The sequence below is a fragment of the Malaclemys terrapin genome, chromosome 1, assembly GCF_027887155.1.
Source record: "Malaclemys terrapin pileata isolate rMalTer1 chromosome 1, rMalTer1.hap1, whole genome shotgun sequence".
NCBI lineage: Eukaryota > Metazoa > Chordata > Testudines > Emydidae > Malaclemys > Malaclemys terrapin.
Window position 1 is genome coordinate 333,207,908 of NC_071505.1, and position 25,703 is coordinate 333,233,610.

The 25,703-nt window shown below is 45.0% G+C and overlaps 1 protein-coding gene across 2 annotated transcripts in view; it reads left to right on the forward strand.

Moving 5' to 3' along the window:
* PRCP (prolylcarboxypeptidase) overlaps positions 1-12,577 on the forward strand; it is a 60,890-nt gene extending 48,313 nt beyond the window's left edge. The window contains exons 7-10 of one of the 2 annotated variants that reach the window (XM_054015766.1): positions 1,847-2,011; positions 3,040-3,227; positions 8,882-9,090; positions 10,335-12,577. In XM_054015766.1, the coding sequence (XP_053871741.1) occupies positions 1,847-2,011; positions 3,040-3,227; positions 8,882-9,086 (558 nt within the window). In that variant the 3' untranslated portion in view covers positions 9,087-9,090; positions 10,335-12,577. Of the gene's footprint in view, positions 1-1,846; positions 2,012-3,039; positions 3,228-8,881 lie in introns of both variants that reach the window. The other variant, XM_054015765.1, reaches the window with a different exon arrangement.
* Positions 12,578-25,703: the final 13,126 nt, after the last annotated feature.

A 25,703-nucleotide genomic window follows, 5' to 3' on the forward strand; every position in this document is an offset into this window, starting at 1 on the left:
TGCATCTCCCCCAGTCCCCGGCAGGCGCCACAGTAACAGGGATTCCCATGGCCACCCAAATGAAGACTGGGTTGGGGACTGGGGTCTGATGGATGTGCCCTGGCCCTCCCCACACTTACCATTGGGATGCTCAGTCTCTGCCCTTCCTCATGTAGGTCCCAGACGTACTGAGAGCCCTCCACAGAGCAGGAGATAAGGGAGTTGTGCTCAGGAGTCAGCTGCCACGTACCTCTTCTGTTTGGGAAGGGGGAAAATCGGTGTGGAGGCAGATCATGGTGTGATGTAGGCCAGGATTTAACCCTGAGCTACAAACCAAACCCAGCATTGATTTAATTCTCCAGCAGCACAGTGCCTCCTTCCAATATGTTTTGCAGAGCTGAAGAAATAAAAAAAAACTGCTAGAGTGATTAAAAACAGTATCACTTTAAAAATGAGAAACTTCCCAATTTATGTTGATTTATTATTTATATTACAGTAGCATCTAGAAGCCCCAGCCATGGATTGGAGCCCCATTGTGCTAGATGCAATGAACTTACATTTTTAGGAGACATTTTTCATCCCAAAGGAACTCCAAATTATTCATTAACTTTTCTAACTAATTATAAAGCATAATCTGTTTTTATAAAGCAAGGGAATTGGATGCTGTCAAGGCCGATTCCCCACTCTGGCGCTTTGAGTGCAGAAGGTGGGGGCCTGCAAGGACTCTAATACTGGCTACTCCAGGCTTGTATTAAACTCCCAAGGTTACAGCTTTTCTCTGACCTTGGATGGGTAGATGCTGCCACCACCCAGATGCAAAACCCCTTGGAACTCAGGAAGGTGCACTTGGGAATTCCTTCCTTTGTGTACCCTCAAGCCCTTTCACCCCACTCAGGGGAAGAGCCGAGAAAGGAAAACAAAGAAATCATCTGTTGTCACCAGCTAACTAAAAAACATGTTCACAAACCTCTTCAGACACACACATCCAAATCCTGTTAGTAAAAAAGGTAAATTTTATTAAAAACAAAAAGAAAGAAAAAACATTTGAAACTTAGGCTTTTGCTAAATTTAAAAAACTCACATACAAAAATTAAACATCAAGAATAACCTTCTTGTTACAAGCAACACAAAAGCATTTGGGGTTAGCACAGAGGAGTCCACAAGCCTTACAGAAATAAAGGAAATAACCATACTCGCGTCTTTCTAAACATTCCTGATCTACTTATATATTTGGGGGGTTTCAAATAAGTAGTTCTAGTTATGATCTGATGATTTTCACATCTGGTCTCCAGCTTCTCACAGCACAACTGCTCCCCTCTTCCCTGGAGAACAACAACAGACCAACAAAGGGAAGTTTTTTCCCCATTTTAAAAAGTTCTAGCCTTCCCATTGGCTCTTTTGGTCAGGTGCCCACTCCCTTTCCTTCATTTGGAGACTTCTGTAACCCTTTACAGGTAAAGCAAGTAGAGAGCAGCTACCAAGATGGATTTTATAGCTAACGGGCTGGCTGGGTGTCCATAAAAGGGAACTACCCCTCCCCTTCATTTATCACAGATGCAGAAACTGCTAATACAATATTAAGATTGTACAGTTGAAATAAAATCAGGAAATTCAAAATGTTGGGTACTAGCAGCAAAATAACTCAGCTGCATTACACATAATATTTTATATTTCTGTTTTTCTGATTTAATATAATTGTCTTGGTAATATATACCATAAAATTAAATAGGGTGTCCAAGAAATGCTGTAGTTCAGATTGACAAAACTTTCAAAAGAAAGCAGTGCACCAGACCTGACTTGTTCTCAGGTTTGGTCAGTCTGTGTCAAGGGCATCATTAGAGACATTTCCCCCTTTCTCTTGCTATAGGTAGTTTGCAAGTTCTTGAAGAATCCCAAACTGCCAGACAAATTACTGCTACAGAATGTTTTCCAGGCAGTAAATGTCTACTACAACTACTCGGGAGCTGCATCGTGCCTTAACACGTCTCAGAGTGCCACAAGAAATCTTGGGCTGACGGGCTGGTACTATCAGGTACGTACACAAACCTTTTCCAAAATGTCCAAAGTGCCAAAGCTATTGTGAATTCTCAATTCATTCTGTCAGAATCTTTTAACTTGTTTTAATATATGGGTGCAGATCCTTGGTTGCTGTAAATTGGCATACCTTCACTGAGAAATCAACACAAGCTGTGCCGTTTGCACCAACGGACTGTCAGACCTCATTTTTTCCAAAATCAAGCTTGTCTAGAACTCAATAGGAATGTATCAAGGGATTATCATTAGCTTTTGTGAACAGTCCTGGCCTTCCCAACAAAGGAGTTTGTGTTAGATGATTTCTATGAATTAGACTGTGATCTTAAAACATTATTTCAGTCTTTATCTGTGAAATCGGTTAACAGAACCTGAACGTTATCTTGAGCTTGTATGTATGGTGGTGAATAGGGTGGAACCTTTTTAATGACATGAGTAATATGTCCTGGTGACCTGCAGATATGCGGTAGGGAAAATCGTCAAGAATTAAAATGAATGTTTACAGCAGTTTTCATCTTTAGGGCACAAAGCACTTGACAATGGAAGGTCAGTACCATTATCCCCATTTTATAGGTGGGGAGACTGAGATATATAGAGGGGAAGTGACTTGCACAAGGTCACGCTGCAAGATAGTGGCAGAGCGGGGAACAGAACTTGGGGCTCCTGGGTGTTTGACAATTGGTTTAAGATTCATACCAACATTTTTATTAGAAGCAAACCATTAAGTTCAAGCAAAAAACCTGAATTTGAGTCCATGTAAATTTACAAGGGTAAATTGATTCTGGTTTATTCAAATAGAACCACTTCTGATGTGTCCTCTGGCTAGTGGTATTGAGGTCAGTGGGACAACTGGTCTGGGAAAGGCAAGCAGTTTGTGGCTCAGTGTCTGCATTTTAATATCTAGCAAATATCTATTGTTATGTAAGGCATTGAAAGGAATCCTCCTTTACAGTACAGCTATAGCCACAACTAGCATATTTAAAGTGTCCCACAGAGGCCACAATTACATTTTCCTGCTCTGCCTTCCAGGCTTGCACAGAAATGGTGATGCCCATGTGCACAGATGGTGTCAATGACATGTTTGAGCCTAGGAAATGGAACTTCCATGTCTTCTCTGAAGAATGCTTCAAACTGTGGAAAGTGAGGCCTCGCCCTTCCTGGATTCCTTCTGTGTATGGAGGGAAAAACATCAGTTCACACAGTAACATCATCTTCAGGTGAGCTTACTTCAGCTTCTGTAACAATCCCCCTCTACCAACATGGGTTGCTGGTGGGGATAGAATCTGGGGCTTTGAGCACCAAAACCACAAGCCTCTACACTTTTTGTTTCATCTAATGTGTAGCCGTAGCCAGGAGTTCCCAGCGTTCCCCAATTCTCTCCTCGGTGCTCTTGCAGAAGTTGGTGGGAGTTGCATGTGCACCTCTGAAAGGTGAATTTGGCTTATGGCTTTGTGGAGTGTGGCTCTGTTTCTGTGAGGAAACATCTCTTCCCTGGTAAATGGAAGTCTAAAAAACACAAACTCCAACACCAGGAGTCTTTTGCCCCATCTGTCACCCTGAGTCACAGCCTCTGCTGTGGGCTGGAGCAACCTTCCCTCCCTCAGCTGGCTGCAGGGGAGCTGCCACCCACCCTCTTTTGAAAGCCTTAGCTTTGGGCCCTGAAAATGGAAGCCAGCATTTGGATCACGTCTCAAGCCTTCTGTTCTCTTGGCCAAGGCCTGAGTCTCTTAATTTCCCTCTGGGATGTTGGCTGCCCAGTCTCACACAGCCGCTTGTTGGGGTACTCCAGGAATACTGGTTGTTGCCAGCCCCCGGGTCTGCCTGTCAGCTCTGTCACCAAGTCCACACCAACTTGCCCATTCCCAGGGTTCCTTGCCCTTCTGTCTGTCTACTAGGTCTCCTTCTGGCCCCCTTTCACCAGTTTCATTCTCAGGCCCTTTTAGCAGAGATCTTGGGGACCTCCTGCCTCTTTCCCAGTCTACCTATCAATATAGAAACCAGTAGCCTAATCTTTTACAGCCCATCTCCTAGTCTCTGTAACATGGGGAATGATCCTTCTTTTAATAAGAAAATGAGGGGAGTATAAATATAATTTGTATTATAGACCCCAAACTCACAAACCGGTCCTCCTTTCCTAACACGAGACAACTCTTTCAGCAAACGACTATTAATCATTGTTTCTTAAGTGGCTTTCTAGATTTCTTCCCCCCCCCCCTTTATTTTTAAAGAGAGAAAGCTAGGAACTCTGTTAGGGAGATCAGTCTTCCTTCTGATGCAGCACACAGTGATTGTCTATCGCTGGCAGCTCCCTGAGAGACCTCTTGTGCTATCATTTAAATTGTTCAAGTTCCTTTAGAAAAGAAACTTCTTTAAACAAAAGTCAGAATTAGTCTTTGGGACCTAGTAAATAGCTGTGTATTTTAAAAGTAAGGCATCCTGGCTTGAATCAGGGATTAATCTCAGGATTTCAGCCTCTGACTTTGGTTTCTTAGCTCCAAAGGCCTATTGCTTTTCTCTCTTATTGGTCTCTTGCTGTTCCTTCCCCAGCAGGTATCTGCTCCAAAGTGTGAAACTGTGCTTTGATGGAAATCTTTCTTTAAGTGATAAAGAAAGAAAAGAAAAAAACAACCCCAAATCTTCTAGTTTAGTTCCTGCAAATTGTTTCTTGTTCTTAATAAGATTCCACAAAATTGTACAGTATGATTCTGCTTTAGAAATTGACAGATGAGCAAACAAACATATTTAAAGCATGTTTAAGCATTTATGCCAGCTCAGGGCATTGGAAACCAGAAAAGCTTGAAAGCAACTAAACGAATGAAAAAGAAGTGCTTTACACACAGTGCCGTGGACCACAAGCAGAGCTGTTTCCCGACGGGGGCGCGCGCGCACACACACACACACACACACACACACACACCTCTTTTATCCTGAAGGGCCACAAAGAATCCCTGCATCCACCATGGAGATGCAGCCCCACATGGAATAAAATGCAACATCTGCTTAACTGCAAAGGGGGGAGGGATAGTTCAGTGGTATGAGCATTGGCCTGCTAAACCCAGGGTTCTGAGTTCACTCCTTGAGGGGGCCACCTAGGGATCTGGGGCAAAAATCAGTACTTGGTCCTGCTACTGAAGGCAGGGGACTGGACTCAATTACCTTTCAGGGTCACTTCCAGTTCTATGAGATAGGTATATCTATCTATCTATATTATTATTTTTTAACTCACACAACAGTTTTAGGACAGTGAGTGAAGCATACTATATTGGAATGGAACTGTTGGGTGGATTTTCTCCAGGCCGAATGTAATTACCCAGATTGGAATTTGGCCAGGATACTGGAACTGATGTCTCTACTCCTACAAAAAATGCCCTGAGATATATAAGAAACAGAAATGGTCGTGACTTCTGCCCTCTTATCCAAAAGATGACACCCTTAGCAGCAGTGTCCTAGAGCACCGTGCTGAGGCATTAGTCAGTATTGACTCAGAGAAATCCCCAGCACCACTTCTGTAGCTCCTTGGAGATCTTCCATCAAACTCTCTCAGCTTGTGAACGTTACTGAGACCACAGCTGATGTGGTATGGCTTTCCGGGAGAGTGCATCTTTATTACAACTTTAGCTTTGTGAGCTTGGTGTTTGCAGCGACTCTTTCACTCTCGGCAATTTTCATACCAGAGAATCTTATTGGAAGCTATTCAGTTTTTCAGTTAGCATGGCATGGAAACCTTGCATCATGGTGGAAACCATACTTTAATCCCGTTAACACATGGGATTGTAGAGGTTTTTGTTGCAAGTGATAAGTTTCAGAGTGATGATGTTAGACCTCCCAGCTGCTTCTCCTGGTCCCTAGGAGGAGTGGGGGGTGAGGGAGACAGATGAGCCTGGTCTGAGAAAATGGGTTGAGAGCTTTCTCATAGGGATGTTTCTTTAGGGTCAGGGCCTTTTAGGAAGTTCTGTTTGTACTGTCCGTACTGGGCAGTGATGGGAGGGATAAAGAACTAATGATGGGGGTGGGAAATAGGAACTTTACACTGGAAACTTGATTTTTTTTTTTTCAAAGCCTCACCAGGCTCCTTGGAGATGATGATTTGCTTTGGAACTTGTCCCTCAAGAAGCATTCGTAACCATGTAGTGAATGGAGAGGAATGACTGACTCCTGAATATTATTTCACTTGGATAAAAATGAGTGTTTGCTTGAATTTATTCTCTTGTATTCTCAGACTCTTTAGTTGCAAGATGCTCAGCAAAGCACTTAAGCTTAACTTTAAGTCTGCATTGCAGTAAATAGGACTATTCATATGCTTAAAGTTAAGCACATGCTTAACTGCCTTAGCGGATCAGGATCCGATCACTCAGCACCTTCCAGGATAAAGCCCCTACTGAGCATTGTTTCTCAATCTACATCAATGCTGCCAATGCCATCACTTGGCACGTTGGCCAGAACCTTGGATGGAGCAGCCAGACTCTCCCATGAAAGCAAGGGATGGTGTTGTTTTCCTGCTGCATGCTTTAATTTCCACATGAGTGGGACCAAGAAATCCAAGTCCATGTACATTTTGGGTCTCTCAGCAACTCAACTTACTGTTGCTAAGGCACTGGGCTGATTCAGGCGACCTTTTAAATCAAATGCATTTTGCTTATTGTGCAGCGCTCTCTATGTGTTTTTGTTTTGCAAATACAGACTGTTTTTTTTCTCCTGAGCCATATTAAGATGTATTGAAATTAGAGGTACCGGGAGAGATGCAAGATTTTCTGTATTTTTCCACTGAGGAAAAACAAACACTATAATACTATAGTTCAAACACAGTCAGTTTTTATTTGTAGTTCTTTAAGGTCAAAAGTTGGAGATGGAGACAAATGTTTTGAGTGTAATCGACTGTGATATTTTTATGAAACACAATGGCTGTGTGACATTAACAGACCCCTGTCCCTCTAGGCATCTGATCCCGTAACGCACCAGATTTGGCTCAGGACAGAACATCATGAAGGTGCACAAAGTGTTCAGTGGCCTCTGTGCTGTCCAAGCAACAGCATGAAATCTAACCTAACCTATTTCTAGCTGCGTGGTGACTACAGATGTAATAGAAACGTCTTTTGTGTCCCAGGAAGAGTATCTGAAAGATTTAACTTAAAACTTGCATTCTAAATAACATAAAATAAAAGGGCCCAGGGCTATAATCCTTCTTCTTGCAACAGTTCCCCTGATTTAAATGGGAGTGAACAAATAAGGATTACCCCCAGAGACTATGCGTTTATTTGGTGTGCTGTCCAAAGTCTCCTCCTTTCATCTGGAGAGATGGCACCAGAGATAACGTTGTCGAATGGAAGGGATGGAGGAAAAAGTAGCATACGTTAGTGGACTGAGCCCAGGATTGGGAATTAGACACTCTTAAATGCCAATCCTGATTCTGCCACTGATTTGCTGTATGGACTTGGGTAAATCACGTTGGACCTGATCCAAAGCCAGTGGAAAGCCTCCCATTGATTTCAATAGGGTTTAGATTGTTGCCTGTAGGGCTTGAATTTTCACAAGTGTCCACCAGATGGTGTCTCCAGCTGGGCACCCAAAATTCCTGGGCACTTTGAAAAACTTGGACCTTTCCCAGTTGACCCATCTGTAAAAACAGGGAAGTTGCTCCATTATTTTTGCAGAAAAGGCATTAAAATAAAGGCATAAATAAATGAATAGCTTGGTACCGAAAGTGCAGAAGGGAAAAGAGAAGATAGAAGTATATTGACCTATCACTCTGCGACAGTCACTCTTCTTCTGTCTGGAAAAGGCAATCGGTGTTGAAAAGTATACCCATTTGAATGTGAATTTGCAAACGAAGCTGGCTCATTCCCCCAGTAAGTTTAAGTGAATGTAGGCTACTTCTGTTCCTGTTTAAGCTGTTGCATGTTGTTGCTGAACTCTATGAAAAAATGGCCACATTTTATCTCCTGAGGAGCTGGATTTCAGTGGGGGCAGAAATGGATCCCCAAGGAGTTCATACAAATCCTACTGAGCCAGAATGTGATACCCTTACTCCCCACTGAGTGGTAGGTTATTCCACAAGTAGCCCCATTCACTGGGTAGGACTGTTCATGGTGTAAGGTGCTATAGGTATCACAATCTGACCCGTACACTCAGTGCTTTAAATTCTGTACTCCCTGGATGAAAAATACTGCGTAAGAGCATTAGCAGGACACATTGTCTGAGATGAATGTCCCCAAGGGGGGGAATGTGCTTAACTCTCACCAGTTGCACTGGCAGCTGAGGATAGTCTGTGCCTTGCAGGATTGGGTTGTGCATTTCTAGCCCCTATGAATCTGGAGAAAACCTTCAAAATGTGGAGTGGATGGGTCATGGGGATGAGACTCTCAATTGTCCTCCCCTCTGGCCCTGTCAGCTGGGAAAGTTAATACCGCCTCGGATTCTGAGCCAAAGCCCCCAGGAGCTGCCATTGTCTGGTGGGAGTCTGAAAGTACAGGCCCAAGGGAGCCCTTCTGCTAGGAGAGGGGGCAGATAGGGCCATCCTCTCCTTCCCTGTGGCTTCTTGTCATCTCCTGGGATCAACAAGTAAGGCCCCCCTCCTTGCGTGGCAATCTACAGTAACCTTTGCACTGAATTTTTCACTGAGTTGTCCTCATGAGACGTTCCTTTCTGTGGCTTTTTCGTGTGGGAGGGGACAGTCTGGGCCCTAGTTGGTGGCAGAATGCTGAAGCAGAACACCACAGAGCAGGGGGACTTTGTTGTAGAATTTGGGTCTATCCTGAATACTGAGCCTCTGATCGTAACAGTGGCTGTTGAGAGACCCCTAGCTTTATCACACCGGTACCGCCACTCGGGATAGTAACTGTAATCTAACTGGCTATATGGACTTTCCTTATAGCAATGGCGGATTGGACCCGTGGTCTGGAGGTGGAGTGACTCGGAACATCACAGACTCTCTCATTGCAATTGTGATCCCAGAAGGAGCTCATCACTTGGACCTGCGTGCCAGCAATCCCGGTGACCCCAAATCTGTGCTGCAAGCCCGAGCCTTGGAAGTTCAGTACATGAAGCAATGGATTGAAAAGTCCAGGCATAAGCACTAAAGTGGTACTGTAATAATGGTGGTTATTATCTCCCATTGGCTTCAATGGGAGCAGGATCAGGCCCTTATTACAGAGTTCTGTTCAAAACGTTGTTCACCCCTGCTTCCTCTCTTCCTTTACTAGCTGCTTGTCAGCACTGTGCCTTTCACGGGGGGGGGGGGGTAGAGGAGGTGGCTGTCAGTTGGAAGTCTGCTCCAGTAGCAAATCTCAATCAATAAAGTACATGCATTGAGTCACCCATGGTGGCATGCTTTCCTGTTCTGCTACTACCAAATGCTGCATTACATCCTCTTTGCAACATGCTTGCGTGGGGCCTGATTCCTGCTAGGCCCCATATAGCCTCACAAAATCAGTTTCCAAAGTTACTAGCGAAGTGTGTGCTTGACCAGACGCAGGGACCACTAAACTCCATGGCAAAGCTCTCACTGATTTCAACTGGATCTCAATGCAAGGGCTTGTGTAAATTGCCAGAGCTCCGACAGGAGCGCCCCAGCTGAGATCTGCCCTAGAACTTGCCCCTATCAACACAAACTGCACGTATGCTGTCTTCTATTGGACACAGACTAATTAGTTAATACTCTAACCCAGAGAGTGAGACACCACATCTGTCCAGTTGAGAAGTATAGGGAGACCTGCTGAGTATTGCCTCCTACAGGCAAACCCTTGTCTTTGGTGACTGCTTGCAAGTCTCTCCAAGCTTTCCAGGAGAACTTGTATTGTTGCCAACCTCCAGTTAAAACCGAACCATGATAGGGAGCTGAGTTTTGGTGATCCCTTGGCTTCAGACAGTTGTCACCTCTGTACTGGAGAGTTACGTGGGGATACAAACCATTTTTATATGGTGAGGGGTGGAGGGAGGAGCAATTATTTTAGAGTAGGAACAAAACCACATTGGGATGTGATTTCATGGGCGGAAAGACTTTTTTTTTTTTTTTTTTTAAAGCAGAATAGTAGGAATCAGCTAAATATTTTTCTTGTTTTCAGCAGCGTCTTAACCAAGTTGTCATATACTGTACGGTTGTTTCTATTCTCCTCTGCACAGAACAAACAGGACTGGCCCCTAAACACACATTTGTTGATTAATTCTCTAATTGATTGGCTGTGCACAATTTATCACTTTTCTTCCTCCCCCACTGCTTCCCTTTGGTCCAGGGCTAGGATATCTGCTGCCGCCAAAGAGAAAGGTGGGTATTTTCTTCCTTCTTGTTGCTTTCCCACAAACATTTTATTTGTTTCTGTTTTTTTCAGAGCATCACTGGGAAACTTTCTTTAAACTCTTCTACTGGAGAGGGAACCTGACACAGTACTCGTGCTAGCTAGATCGTATTAAGTGACAAATAATTGGGGCTGGACCTTGTTTTCTTTTCCTTTTCTGTGTATTGATGAGATTCTGCATGGTCTGGTTGCTGATGGTGGTTCAATAAAGGCCTTTTAAAAATTGTTTGCAGGGCAAACTATTCAGAACGCAGCTAAACTGTTCGGACACCATTGACCCAAAGCGTGAGGCAGTGCTCAGCAGGGCAGGTGCACTAGATGGCTTTCTGTAGGGCTTCCACAAGAGACAAACTGTCCAATTCATGCAGACAGCATATTTGGCGTTAATAAATGGCAGAGAAGTCCTCTCACTTTGCAGCCTTGGCTTTGTTCACACTAAAAGCCTCCTTCCAAAAGGCCCCCTTTCTAGGTGAACAGGGGACTAGATAGTTTCATTTCAGAAAGTCTCAACGCAACAAACGGACCCAAGGGTCTCTTAGAATTCCAGTTTCATTTGTATTTATCAGCCTAAAATACAACATTTCTTCTTACTCCAGGCTGCTTTTTACATTCCCACGCAATCCAGCATTTTCTAGGAACAAAATAGATCTTATTCCGAACCTTTAATTTTTTTGATACACTCCAGTACGTCTGGTTCTCTTCTTGACAGAGCTCTCGGCATATCCTTGCTTTTGCTCCAGTGTTCTAGGAAAGGTTGATTTGAACAAGGAGGCCTTTATGTTCAGGTTCAGCAGTCTGGACCTTTCACGCTCTGTCTTTAGCAAGTAATCACTTTGGAACCTATAAAGAGTGAGACCAGAGAAGCATCCTAGTGCAAGGGGAAGAGCTCTTTAGAACTGGACTAAAATCTGTCAGTTATTAGTAATCTCCATTCAAATGGGTCAATTTTCTAGCATTATGATGTAAATGTGTCCTTGTGTGTGTGTGTGTGTGCGCACTTTACAATAAAATAGTGGCCTTAACTTTTTTTGTTAAAACTGTTTAGATCAAATAAAAACTAACCACATTTCCTATGTCCACTGCCAAACAACAGTTAAAACCTGAAGACACAATCGATAGTATTTTAAGATCGCATCTAGGTTTATTTTTAACACACTTTATTGGAGGGCAAGAAAGGGAACTGACCAAGTAAATCTAAACATTGGGAATGCACAAACCACTCATAACCAAGGAGAGAAAGGATAAGGGCCTAATCCAACTACTTCCATTGACCGCAGAGGGAACATTGTCAGATCTAGAGATGATTGAACTAAAATGTCTTGAAAACACTTTGGTTTTCAAAAACAACTGTCTTTTAAAGAAAAAAATCTTTCATTTTTTTTTCTTTCTCCTCCTCCATCTCTGCCTTTTTGCTATTTTCTGTAGCATTTTTGTTTTCATTTTTTAAAGGAACATTTCAGATTTTTTTCACAAGGTTGTAAAAATGCCCTTTTTTGACTCCACCCCCCAAATCTTTAAATTAAAAAAATATTTCCATTAGCTCTATCCAGTCCCTTGCTCAGACTTCTAGATAATGGTTATTGCTTCCATCTATTGTAGGCCGAACTTGTGCTGTACCATTCTTCTAGTATCTAGGGGCTTGATTTAAAGCCCATCAACGTTACTGAGAGTCTTTCCATACACTTCAGTGAGCTTTGGATCAGGCCCTTACCACTTTACCTAGATTTTTAACAAGGTGACCAGTTTTCTATTCTGCTTCACAGGGCTTTTTTCAGGCCTTCATCCTAATCATTGAAACTGTAGGTCCAGCTACGTACTTATTTCCCTTAAAGGATCTTTCAGACCTGGTCCAAGAATTTATGTGCATTAGGGAATGACCATCAACAAAGATTGACTACCTCATTTTGAATGTAACTTTCCCTGCTTTTATGTCATGCACGTTAGACTATCAAGAGCCATGATAGGATCGTTACTTTCTTTGCCCAGCTGTATTGTGATAGGACCATATTTCATGCCCTTCAAGAAGATATTCCCAGATACACTTTTGTTTTCAGTGTGTATTGTGAATTCTTTTGTTTTATGTATATGTTGCCTTTTGGGGGAAAAATGCATAAAATGAAGCAAATAATTTAAATTTCTATGTGTAGCACTGATGATATGTGAATCAAAACCCAGTAACAATGGATCTTACAGCTAGAAGGTTTTGAAATTGAAATCTGTATGACAAAAATATGCTGTAACAAGTATTAAAGATAAATAAATGTGAATTTCTGGAAGATGCTTGTTTCATTTCTAAAGTAAGCAGATTGCTGATATTAGACTAGGGGTTGGCAAACTTTCAGAAGTGGTGTGCTGAGTCTTCATTTATTCACTCCCATTTAATGTTTTGCCTGCCAGTCATACATTTTAACATTTTTAGAAGGTCTCTTTCTGTAAGTCTATAATATATAACTAAACTATTGTTGCATGTAAAGTAAATAAGGTTTTTAAAATGTTTAAGAAGCTTCATTTAAAATTAAATTAAAAGGCAGAGCCCCCCGGACCGGTGGCCAGGACCCGGGCATTGTGAGTGCCACTGAAAATCAGCTCGTGTGCCGCCTTTGGCACGCATGCCATAGGTTGCCTACCCGTGTGTTAGACAGACGTTGGGGTCTGTCAGCATTTCTGTAAGTAAGTTTTCTAGTTTATGCTTGAGCCACAGATGGGGAAAGTGAGCTAAATATGCCGCTATTAAGTTGTCACCGCTTTGTAATATCCAAGGGGTCAGGTGTTCAGACGCCCTCGCTGGTTCAACTAAGAAAGCTGTTTTAATTCTTAACTGATTTGGGGGATTAGATGGCTCAGGAGATTGGTAATAGGCAAATAACCCTTTCCCCTCTAGTATGCTGGTTTGAATCTAGCCAGGTGAGTATTATTTGAAAGTTGCCATCTGATTGCTGGTTTTTGTTAGTCTCAATCCAGTCCCTAATAGACAAATGTCTGCTCACATACTACACTGATATGAGGGTCATGTAAGTATCTGGATAGACAAGCATCATGGAAACCACTAGTATCCTTGACACTAATTGACAGTCCCAAAAGGTGAAGATTAGATAGGACTAAGCAGACTGACATGCCACGTCACCCATAGGGTCATTCCATACAGGCTGGGGCTGCACGCTGCTGGGCAGAAGTTTGAACAGCTGCTGTCTATAGTATACTGTGCTCATAGGAAACTTTAACTACACCTCTACCCCGATATAACGCGACCCGATATAACATGAATTCGGATATAACGCGGTAAAGCAGTGTTCCGGGGGGGTGGGGCTGCGCACTCCGGCGGATCAAAGCAAGTTCGATATAACGCAGTTTCACCTATAATGCAGTAAGATTTTTTTGGCTCCCGAGGACAGCGTTATATCAGGGGTAGAGGTGTACTTAGACCAGTGGTTTTCAGCCTGTGGTCCGCAGACCCCTTGGTGTGTTGTAAATTGCCTAAGATTTCCAAAGGGGTCTGCATTTCCATTTGAAATTTTTTAGGGGTCCACAAATGAAAAAGTTGAAAACCACTGAGCTAGATCTCGAATACAGTCAAATGTGCATTGTCAAAGAGGCTACCAAAAAAATCTAAACTTCATCTCGAGGAGAAGCTATCCTGGCTGTGACACTCTGTACCTCAAAGTAGCACCCTGGAACCCCCATATTCACCACTGTCCTATAATGATGCAATTTGTACAAAGTATGCCTTGTGAGGTATCCTATTAAAAGCCTTGATCTGTTGAACATTACTATCGTGTTGGATTGTATGTGCTGTCATTGTATGTGAAGTGATGAAGTATTGCTGTGTATGTTACTGAAATGTATTGTGAGGTTGGAAACCCCCACAGCCAGCCTGTCAGTTGCAACAAAGAAGGGCCAGGCAGCGTTGATGGCCCACCTAGAAAAAATCCACTATCCCAGAGACTCCTTAGAGAAGGCATGTGCGCAGTGGGGGGGGCAACCCGACCCCCACGTCACAGAAAGGATCTTTCTAGCAGCTGGAAGACCGTATAAAAGAGGGACAGTGATATCATCATTTGGCCCCTCTCCTCCCCATCTCAAAACCTGGACGAATGTCTGCAAGGAAAAGACTTTGAACGGGGGAAGTTTGGTCCCAGTGTGGAAAGTGGTCCAGTCTGTATACAGAGGAACTGTAATCTGCTTTTACCATCTGTTAAGGTGAGACATTTAGGCTGCAGGTTTATTTTTGTTTCTAACTGATCTCTGTGCCTGCTACTTACAATCACTTAAAATCGATCTTTCTATAGTTAATAAATCTGTTTTGTATCTTACCCAGAACAGTGTGCAATAGTTGAAGTGGCTGGGGGAATCTCAGCTCAGGTTACAAAGGCTGGCGCATGTCCACTTTCCTATGAAGAAGTGGCGAACCAAGTAATGAACTTCCACTGGTCAGGCTTCAGTCTTACACCCCAGAACTGTACCATCTTGCGCTGGACAGAAGACTACGGGGCATTGGCTGGAGCCTCTCTGTTGATGGTTCATGAGTGGCTGAGAGATCATTCAAGTAACTCAGCTGTGTCCCTGCCTGTGGATGGCTCTGTAAGTGCAGAGCCTGTCAGAGGGCTTGCAGGTTCACACCAGCATCACAGTGAGAGACAGCCCAGGTTGGTGTATTTGGAGGGCTTAGTGGCCCCACAGTCCAGGTTGCTCCCCAGGGACCCTGTCACACAGGCGCACCTACTTAACAACAGAGAGAAACTAAATGAGAATAAAGGGAAAGTTTGGAACTGATGGCTTGAATTTGCCTTAGTAAAGAACTGGGTACCAGAATGCGGCAGGACAAGGTTTATGGAAAGAGTTTTGAGGATTTAAGATTCAAGCGGAGGAGATTTCCAAAGACGCAGAGGATGGTTAGGCCCAAATCCCAGTGAGAGGTGCCCAACTCCCATACATGTCTTTGAATATCACCCCTGCGGGGAATAAGGTCATATGAGGAAAGATTGAGTTCACAAGCATCGAAGGAGGCTGGGGAACCCTAAATGAGGCCCTAATTAGAACATAACAGACTTCAAGTCCTCCAACAAGTAAGAAGGCAAGGAAGAAATGGCCGGCGTGCCTTCCTGAGGTTTTGCTCGGAGATCTGAAGGTGAAACATTACAACTTGTACTGTAAATACAGCATTCTCCCCTGAAAGCTCTAGGTGAAATTTGTCACACCCCGTCAAATGGACTCCTGCTTTACCCAGGCCAAGTTGGTAGGGAATAGTGTGTCCCACTGCTGGCTGACATAATAAATTTCTTCATTAAGGGCCAGAGTGTAATGCCCCTATTTTATGTTGACTAGTGTCCAACGTGACGAGCTATCTATCTGGTCACTTGTGGAGTTGGACGCTTTCAATACAAGTCAGGGTATCAGAATCTGGCAGTAAGAAGGGGCATGTTACCACCCCAGTGCCCAGGCTCAAGAAGGGCGTAAGATCTCCCATCTCTAAGCATCTTGGCAGCTACTGCCTTGTCTCCAGCTTCTCCTTCCTAGGCAAGATGAGCGAGAAGAAGATAGTTGAGAGCAGTGCACTCACTCCAGCAGCATCTAAGATCCAAGAGCCTTTCCATTTAGGCTTCAGAGTAGCTTACAGCACTGCAATGACAGACCATCTCCCTGTGGCTACTGATGGGTTTGTCATCCATTTCTTACTACTCGCAATCTCTGTGCCTTTTGATAAACCCTTCGTGTCATACTAGCCAATCATGTGCAGTGTTAGGCACACACCAGGCATGTTCCAGATGGGCTATTTTACAAATATCATAGAGGGTTTTAAATAAAGGGGCTTTTTAACCCTTCTGCCTCCAATGCAAGGGAGTTTAGTTGCTATTAATCCAACTGTGCAGGTCTCAGGAGCCATCATTGACCTAAAGTAGTTTTCTATACTCGGATGCTTTGTGAAAATCCAGCCATGTAAATTCCAAAATATAATCTGAGGAGCCTAACTTTAAGCTTTTATTCCTTTTGAGATTTTGGCCTAGGTATTTGTTAGGGGCCAACTTTCAAACTTTTTGACCAATGTACATTTGGGCGGTGTCCCCCTCCAGCAATGTTAGTAACAGTGAAGTGTAGCTAGGTCTCACGTGGTACCCGATGTTTTCACCCTCTTGTCTAGACCTGTTCTGAGCAGGCTCACGTGATGCAGTGGTAGAAATGTCTATGCTCCGGCTGCAGCAGATTGCTCACCATTTGTACTTTAGTGGTGCAGCTGCTAGAGTAGGATTTTAGAGAAAACCCATCTAGTGAGGACAAGGGCAGCGAGGTAGTGGATGTGCTGTGACAGCTCCGTGTTGCGCTAATTGTTAGAGCTGTCTGGCAATTGGAATTCCTGTTCCACAGGAAATTCCAAAATAATAATAAAAAGAAATTTAGTTCAGAAAAATCCAAATTTCCTGTGGGCTCGAACTGCTGAAATGTCACGTAGAAAAAGCTAAAGCACTGCTTCGTTTAGACATTTTTGAAAGATTTCAGAGCTACCCCAGCAGGTGGGGGGGGGGAGTTAGGGGGGAGGGCAGGAACCAGCAGCTCGAGGAGCCTGAGACTTTGAGAGCTGGGCATCCCAGGTCCTGGAAGTCCTGGTTCTGCAACAATCTGCCTGGCAAGCTGCCCCAGAAGCCTGGAAACCTGCGTGTTCCGTGCTGACAATGAGCAGGGAAACTGCAGAGCTGGCAATAATTTTCTGCCTCCCCTCCCCCCCGCAATTTTCCCCCCTCCCTGCCCACAAAAAGTGAATCTTTCTGGATGAAAATAATTTAGATGGAAAATTCCCAACAACCAACTCTACTAATCATAATCGTGTTGCATTGTGTCTGTGTTAGTCTGTTGCTGCTCATCAGACACTTTGGGGCAAGGATTGACTTCTCACGAGATGCATGTACCCTGCTGGGTGCAATGGGGCTCCTACAGTGGATTGGGCTTTCGGCGCTACGCTACTGCAAGACAAAAATTAAGGAAAAGGTGAAGCCGGCGTGGCCAACCTGTGGCTCCAAAGCCACATGCGTCTCTTCAGAAGTTAATATGCAGCTCCTTGTATAGGCACCAACTCCCGGGCTGGAGCTACCGGCGTCAACTTTCCAATGTGCCGGGGGGGGTGCTCACTGCTCAGCCCCTGGCTCTGCCACGGGCCCTGTCCCCACTCTACCTCTTCCTGCCCCCTCCCCTGAGCCTGGACTTCCCTCGCTCCTCCACCTCTCCCCCCAGAGCCTCCTGCACGCCATGAAACAGCTGATTGGGAGGGAGGGGGAGGTACTGATCAGCAGGGCTGCCGGTGGGTGGGAGGTGCTGGGAGCGGGGTGGGGAAGCTGACGGGGGTGTGAGGGGGTGCTGACATATTACTGTGGCTCTTTGGCAATGTACATTGGTAAATTCTGGCTCCTTCTCAGGCTCAGGTTGACCACCCCTGGGCTAAGCCATGGTTCCCTAGTAAGGTTGTAATATATTTCGGCTCACACGGGCAAGAGTAACATATGTCAAAAGTTGGTTAAACTGAAGTCAGGATTCACAAGCTTGTTTGAACATGCTGGCTCAACTGGGGTAAATCAGCATAGTCTGGAGTGTAGTGTGGACAGTGCTCTAGGTTTCCGTTTACTTGGCTTTCAGCCTCTTTGTGTTATACCGAGTGTCACCTCAGTGGGGAGCAAGTGTTCCTCAGACAAGGTTCTACCCCACTGTTCCGTCCTCTGCAACCTCCCAGAGCCTCCTTTCTGATGCACTTCTTCAGCATTGAGCTGGGGTAGAGGCGGGGCTGAGGGCAAAGCGGCCCAGGACTCGGCTGCTTTACCCTTTGCTGATAATTTGCAAAATCTTTTAGTTCAATCTCCTGAGTTTAGAAAGTAGGTGCAGTGAAATGCTGAGCCCGGGAATAGCAAATCCCTTCCGTTTGGCTTGTTGTTTTCTAATGTATGTGACCTCTCTGGGTGGTTTAAGCGGTTTAGGTATTTTCTATAAAAGGGATCTTTTAATGACAAAACTAATGTGATTATCTTAGTGAGTGTGAGAGGGGTATTCAAGGCTTAAAGAAAATCTGTTAGAATAGCTGAATGTATCTGCTTAATCCTTTCTCTAATGTGGGTGGACAATGCTCTGGGAAGCAATTGAGCTTTCTTTCTTAGAATAAATGCCTGGTCTCCAGAGGTAGGAACTGTTTGCAGCTTTTTATACCCTTACGCTTCACCTTCTAGAGAATACAAAGGCACCGTCGAGAGGGGGAGAGTTTTCAGAGGCCAAGTGTTGCTGAGGCTGCCTTGGGCTAATTCTGGCAAGCTGTTGAACACCCTCAGCTCCCCTTGACTACATCAAGAAGAGAGGGAACTCAGCATCTCACAGGATATGGCCCACTGTGGGTTAAGAAACCCTGGGTGTGTTCTTTTCCCCCACATCAGGCAGCAGTAAATATATTAACACTTTCAAAAAAGAAAGCTATGAATACGATCTTGACAGGTGTATGAAATCTGACCAGGGTTACCTGAATGGACAGATGATTTTCTGTATTACAAAGTTGCCTCCATGCACGGGAGTCTGACTTTGTCTGGGTCCTCAGTACAGCAGCATTCCCTGTCCAGAATAATCGCAGCATTGCATGGTCTGGGAACAGGAATGCTGGGAAATGGAATTCTCCACAGCCCGCATTTTCCAAAATGACCACTGATTTTTCAGTGCTTTGAGTTTTGGGTGCCCATCTTGAGAGGTGCTGAGCCGCCACAAATCCAGCTGATGTCTTTGGGAGCGGTGGGTGCTCAGTGGTTGTCATGAGATAGGGAACTGCAGTCTGTCTTAACCAGGATGCATTAATTTGCAGCTGTTTGCTTTAATAACAGATGTAAACAAATAGTTTTGAGTTTCAGCTTTGCCTCCCTTGTTTGAGTGACCCCATCCTGTCTAGAACTCTGGACAACACATGGAGACACCTAGAGCTGAATAATATAGTGCTAGTTGCTATATTGTTAGAGAACCTTTGGAATTAAGGCCCCAGAGGTCTCAAACTGGACACCTGAGGTGGATACTTTTAAATCTGCTGGTTCTTGATTCTGTTGTGTTCCTTGATGGATCCTAGGCTGGGTCTAGCATGACCAGACAGCAAATGTTAAAAAATCGGGACAGGTGGTAATTAGGAGCCTATATAAGAAAAAGACCCAAAAATCGGGACTGTCCCTATAAAATCGAGACATCTGGTCACCCTAGCTGGGTCCCTTGGGCCCTAGGCTGCCTGAGAATGGGTTTCCTGCTCCTCCAGTTTGGCTGCAGCATTGGAGAGTCAGTGAGTTGTCTCCTCTCTCCCACCCCCACAGCAGAAACACAGAGAGAGGGGAGTTACTCCCAGCCCTTAGGTCCTCCTAGAGAGAGATTGCTAGCTCTATGAGCTGCTGAGGTTACATGTAGGGAATGTGTGGGGATTAATTTTTGTAAATAGGGCAATATTCAAAGATCTATGACAAAGCCCCAATGGCGTATGTATGAGACAGCCTTAGGAGCACCAGAAATTTTCAGACTCTCCCCCATGGGATACTTGCACAGTTAGTAACAAAGCTAAAAAAAGCCAAATCAGCCAAAAAGAACTCATAATCTGGGAATGAAATGTTTTCTTTTTGAACACTGTTCTAGAAGCTCTGCTGGGAAAAGATTACTGGTCCTGAAAGCACTTGTTCTAGTCCTCCCTTTATAACATGTTTCTGGCCTTGTCAGGATGTTAGATATTGGGCATTAAAAATGTCATCATTCTGATGACCTTCTTGCTATCTTACTTCAAACTTCAGTTCTTACACATTTTCTGCAGCAGCCATCTCACCAACAGCCAGGGCTACTGATTAATGCTTTATACTAATTTGCTTTCAGATGACATTGTATATAGGATAGATTTTGGGGATGGGTAGGTGTTTTTGTGTGTGTGTGTGTGGGGGGGGGGTTAGTGGATAATAATCTTTGGGGTGCACTGATTGTAAGTGTGTGTTAGTGTTAGGTAACCACTAACCTCCTGCGGCAGGAGAAGGGTTGTCTATGTGCTTGTGCTGGAGTCCAGGCACAGCTTCCAACATTTAGAAAAGTTCTGTAAGAACCAACCCTGGGAGGGCAGGGGGCTGAGTCACTCAGCAACAGCTGAGGAAGCTCTTAAGAGGAAGGTGATATGGAAGGTGAGCGATCAGCTGATGTAACCTGCACAGGTTGTGCCATGTTTGTCTTTCTTCCACAGGACAGAAGCGGCTTTGTCTGTACAAAGTGCAAGCTGGCCTCCATATTGGAAGAGAAGGTTCGAGGTCTGGAGAAACGAGTATTGACTCTGCGTTGCATAAGGGAAAATGAAAAAACGTCAGGAGATGCTTCTACGGCCACAACGTTCTGAAGATTCAGAGCAGGCGCAGCAGGGACAGAAGGATGGTGAAGAAGTTTGGCAGCATGTGACCTCCAGAAGGAGAAAGAGGAGCATCCATGCCCCAGCAATGGAGATACAAGTGAGCAATCGTTTCCATGTTCTCTCTACAGGTACTAATGTGGAGAGTGGACTAGATGATCCATCTGAGGGAAGGGAGCAGAAGGAGACTCCACCGATTGGAAGGCAAAAGATGCACTGTCCTAGGGATGGGGGTTCCACAACCATCACTCCCAAGAGGAGGAGGAGGGTGGTGGTGGTCGGGGACTCCCTCCTCAGGGGGACTGAGTCATCTATCTGCCGCCCCAACCGGGAAAACCGAGAGGTCTGCTGCTTGCCAGGAGCTAGGATACACGATGTGACGGAGAGACTGCCGAGACTCATCAAGGCCTCGGATCGCTACCCCTTCCTGCTTCTCCACGTGGGCACCAATGATACTGCCAAGAATGACCTTGAGCGGATCATTGCAGACTATGTGGCTCTGGGAAGAAGGATAAAGGAGTTTGAGGCGCAAGTGGTGTTCTCGTCCATCCTCCCTGTGCAAGGAAAAGGCCTGGGAAGAGACCGCCAAATCGTGGAAGTCAATGAATGGCTACGCAGGTGGTATCGGAGAGAAGGCTTTGGATTCTTCGACTATGGGATGGTGTTCCAAGAAGGAGGAGTGCTCGGCAGAGACGGGCTCCACCTAACGAAGAGAGGGAAGAGCATCTTTGCAAGCAGGCTGGCTAACCTAGTGAGGAGGGCTTTAAACTAGGTTCACCGGGGGAAGGAGTCCAAAGACCTGAGGTAAGTGGGGAAATGGGATCCTGGGAGGAAGCACGAGCAGGAGAGCGCAAGAGGGGAGGACTCCTGTCTCATACTGAGAAAGAGGGACAATCAATGAGTTATCTTAAGTGCCTATACACAAATGCAAGAAGCCTGGGAAACAAGCAGGGAGAACTGGAAGTCCTGGCACAGTCAGGGAACTATGATGCGATTGGAATAACAGAGACTTGGTGGGATAACTCACATGACTGGAGTACTGTCATGGATGGATATAAACTGTTCAGGAAGGACAGGCAGGGCAGAAAAGGTGGGGAGTTGCGTTGTATGTAAGAGAGGAGTATGACTGCTCAGAGCTCTGGTATGAAACTGCAGAAAAACCTGAGAGTCTCTGGATAAAGTTGAGAAGTGTGAGCAACAAGGGTGATGTCGTGGTCGGAGTCTGCTATAGACCACCAGACCAGGGGGATGAGGTGGACGAGGCTTTCTTCTGGCAACTAGCAGAAGTTGCTAGATCGCAGGCCCTGGTTCTCATGGGAGACTTTAATCACCCTGATATCTGCTGGGAGAGCAATACAGCGGTGCACAGACAATCCAGGAAGTTTTTGGAAAGTGTAGGGGACAATTTCCTGGTGCAAGTGCTGGAGGAACCAACTAGGGGCAGAACTTTTCTTGACCTGCTGCTCACAAACAGGGAAGAATTAGTAGGGGAAGCAAAAGTGGATGGGAACCTGGGAGGCAGTGACCATGAGATGGTCAAGTTCACGATCCTGACACAAGGAAGAAAGGAGAGCAGCAGAATATGGACCCTGGACTTCAGAAACCAGACTTTGACTCCCTCAGAGAACAGATGGGCAGGATCCCCTGGGAGAATAACATGAAGGGCAAAGGGGTCTGGGAGAGCTGGCTGTATTTTAAAGAATCCTTATTGCGGTTGCAGGAACAAACCATCCCGATGTGTAGCAAGAATAGTAAATATGGCAGGCGACCAGCTTGGCTAAACAGTGAAATCCTTGCTGATCTTCAATGCAAAAAAGAAGCTTACAAGAAGTGGAAGATTGGACAAATGACCAGGGAGGAGTATAAAAATATTGCTCAGGCATGCAGGAGTGAAATCAGGAAGGCCAAATCACACTTGGAGTTGCAGCTAGCAAGAGATGTTAAGAGTAACAAGAAGGGTTTCTTCAGGTATGTTAGCAATAAGAAGAAAGTCAAGGAAAGTGTGGGCCCCTTACTGAATGAGGGAGGCAACCTAGTGACCGAGGATGTGGAAAAAGCTAATGTACTCAAAGATTTTTTGCCTCTGTCTTCACGAACAAGGTCAGCTCCCAGACTGCTGCACTGGGCAGCATAGTATGGGGAGAAGGTGACCAGCCCTCTGTGGAGAAAGAAGTGGTTCGGGACTATTTAGAAAAACTGGACGTGCACAAGTCCATGGGGCCAGATGCGCTGCATCCGAGGGTGCTAAAGGAGTTGGCGGATGAGATTGCAGAGCCATTGGCCATTATTTTTTAAAACTCATGGTGATCGGGGGAGGTCCCGGATGACTGGAAAAAGGCTAATGTAGTGCCCATCTTTAAAAAAGGGAAGGAGGAGGATCCGGGGAACTACAGGCCAGTCAGCCTCATCTCAGTCCCTGTAAAAATCATGGAGCAGGTCCTCAAGGAATCAATTATGAAACACTTAGAGGAGAGGAAAGTGATCAGGAACAGTCAGCATGGATTCACCAAGGGGAAGTCATGCCTGACTAACCTAATTGCCTTCTATGATGAGATAACTGGCTCTGTGGATGAGGGGAAAGCAGTGGTTGTGTTATTCCTTGACTTTAGCAAAGCTTTTGATACGGTCTCCCACAGTATTCTTGCCGGCAAGTTAAAGAAGTATGGCCTGGATGAATGGACTGTAAGGTGGATAGAAAGCTGGCTAGATCGTTGGGCTCAACGGGTAGTGATCAATGGCTCCATGTCTAGTTGGCAGCCGGTTTCAAGCGGAGTGCCCCAAGGGTCGGTCCTGGGGCCGGTTTTGTTTAATATCTTTATTAATGATTTGGAGGATGGTGTGGACTGCACTCTCAGCAAGTTTGCAGATGACACTAAACTGGGAGGGTAGGGATCGGATACAGAGGGACCTAGAAAAATTAGAGGATTGGGCCAGAAAAAACCTGATGAGGTTCAACAAGGACAAGTGCAGAGTCCTGCACTTAGGACGGAAGAATCCCATGCACTGCTACAGACTAGGGACCGAATGGCTAGGTAGCAGTTCTGCAGAAAAGGACCTAGGGGTCACAGTGGACGAGAAGCTGGATATGAGTCAACAATGTGCTCTTGTTGCCCAGAAGGCTAATGGTATTTTGGGCTGTATAAGTAGGGGCATTGCCAGCAGATCGAGGAACGTGATTGTTCCCCTTTATTCGACATTGGTGAGGCCTCATCTGGAGTACTGTGTCCAGTTTTGGGCCCCACACAACAAGAAGGATGTGGAAAAATTGGAAAGAGTCCAGCGGAGGGCAACAAAAATGATTAGGGGTCTGGAGCACATGACTTATGAGGAGAGGCTGAGGGAACTGGGATTGTTTAGTCTGAAAAAGAGAAGAATGAGGGGGGATTTGATAGCTGCTTTCAACTACCTGAAAGGGGGTTCCAAAGAGAATGGAGCTCGGCTGTTCTCAGTGGTGGCAGATGACAGAACAAGGAGCAATGGTCTCAAGTTGCAGTGGGAGAGGTCTAGGTTGGATATTAGGAAACACTATTTCACTAGGAGGGTGGTGAAGCACTGGAATGCGTTACCTAGGAAGGTGGTGGAATCTCGTTCCTTGGTAGTTTAAGGCCCGGCTTGACAAAGCCCTGGCTGGGATGATTTAGTTGGGAATTGGTCCTGCTTTGAGCAGGGGGTTGGACTAGATGACCTCCTGAGGTCCCTTCCAACCCTGATATTCTATGATTGATTCTCCCACCCAGCAGTGTGTGTGTTCTGACAAATGTTAGCACTATAGAGCTTCGTTCACCTGAACAGTTAAGGGTCCCAATGATCCTTTGAGATGGGTGAGTATGTACTATTGCCACCATTTTATTTATGGAGCAACAGAAACAGCTGAAGACCCCCGTGTGACGGGTTGGATCACAGAAACCCCCTTGGGAGCTGCCACCTGATGTGCAAAAGACTGCCTCTGCTCCTGTTTTCCCTGCCAGCTCAGGACTCCAGCACCCTGTCTTGCTGAGCCAGACACTCCCGTCTGCTGCAACATAGACCCAGGGTTTGAATCAGTTGTCCCAAAGCTGCAAGTTTACCTGAAAACAGCTCACAGAAGTGTGCTTGTCTCTAGCACTCAGATGCCCAACTCCCAATGGGGTCTAAACCCAGATAAATTCGTTTTACCCTGCATAAAGCTTATGCAGGGCAAACTCATAAATTGTTCGCCCTCTAGAACACTGATAGAGAGATATGCACAGTTGTTTGCTCCCCCAGGTATTAATACATACTCTGAGTAAATTACTAAATAAAAAGTGATTTTATTAAATACAGAAAATAGCATTTAAGTGGTTCCAAGTAGTAACAGACAGAACAAAGTGAGTCACCAAGCAAAATAAAATAAAATGCGCAAATCTATGCCTAATCAAACTGAATACAGATAATCTCACCCTCAGAGATGCTTCAGTAAGTTTTTTCTCAGGACTGGACACCTTCCAGGCCTGGGCACAATTCTTTCCCCTGGTACAGCTCTTGTTGCAGCTCAGGTGATAGCTAGGGGATTCTTCATGATGGCTCCTCTATCCCCTTTGTTCTCTTCCACCCCTTTATATATCTTTTGCATAAGGCGGGAACCCTTTGTCCCTCTGGGTTTCCACCCCCCCTCACTGGAAAAGTACCAGGTTAAAGATGGATTCCAGTTCAGGTGACATGATCACATGTCACTGCAAGACTTCATTACTCACTTGCCAGCACACACACATACAGGAAGACTCACAGGTAAATACAGCCATCTGCAGACAATGGGAGTCATCAAGATTCCAAACCATCATTAATGGCCCACACTTTACATAATTACAATAGGCCCTCAGAGTTATATTTTATATTTCTAGTTTTAGATACAAGAGTGGTACATTTATACAAATCGGATGATCACACTCAGTAGATTATGAGCTTTGTAATGATACCTTACAAGAGACCTTTTGCATGAAGCATATCCCAGTTACGTTATATTCACTTTTTACCATATTTTTCTAAAACTATGCCAGTTACATTGTATTCACTTATTA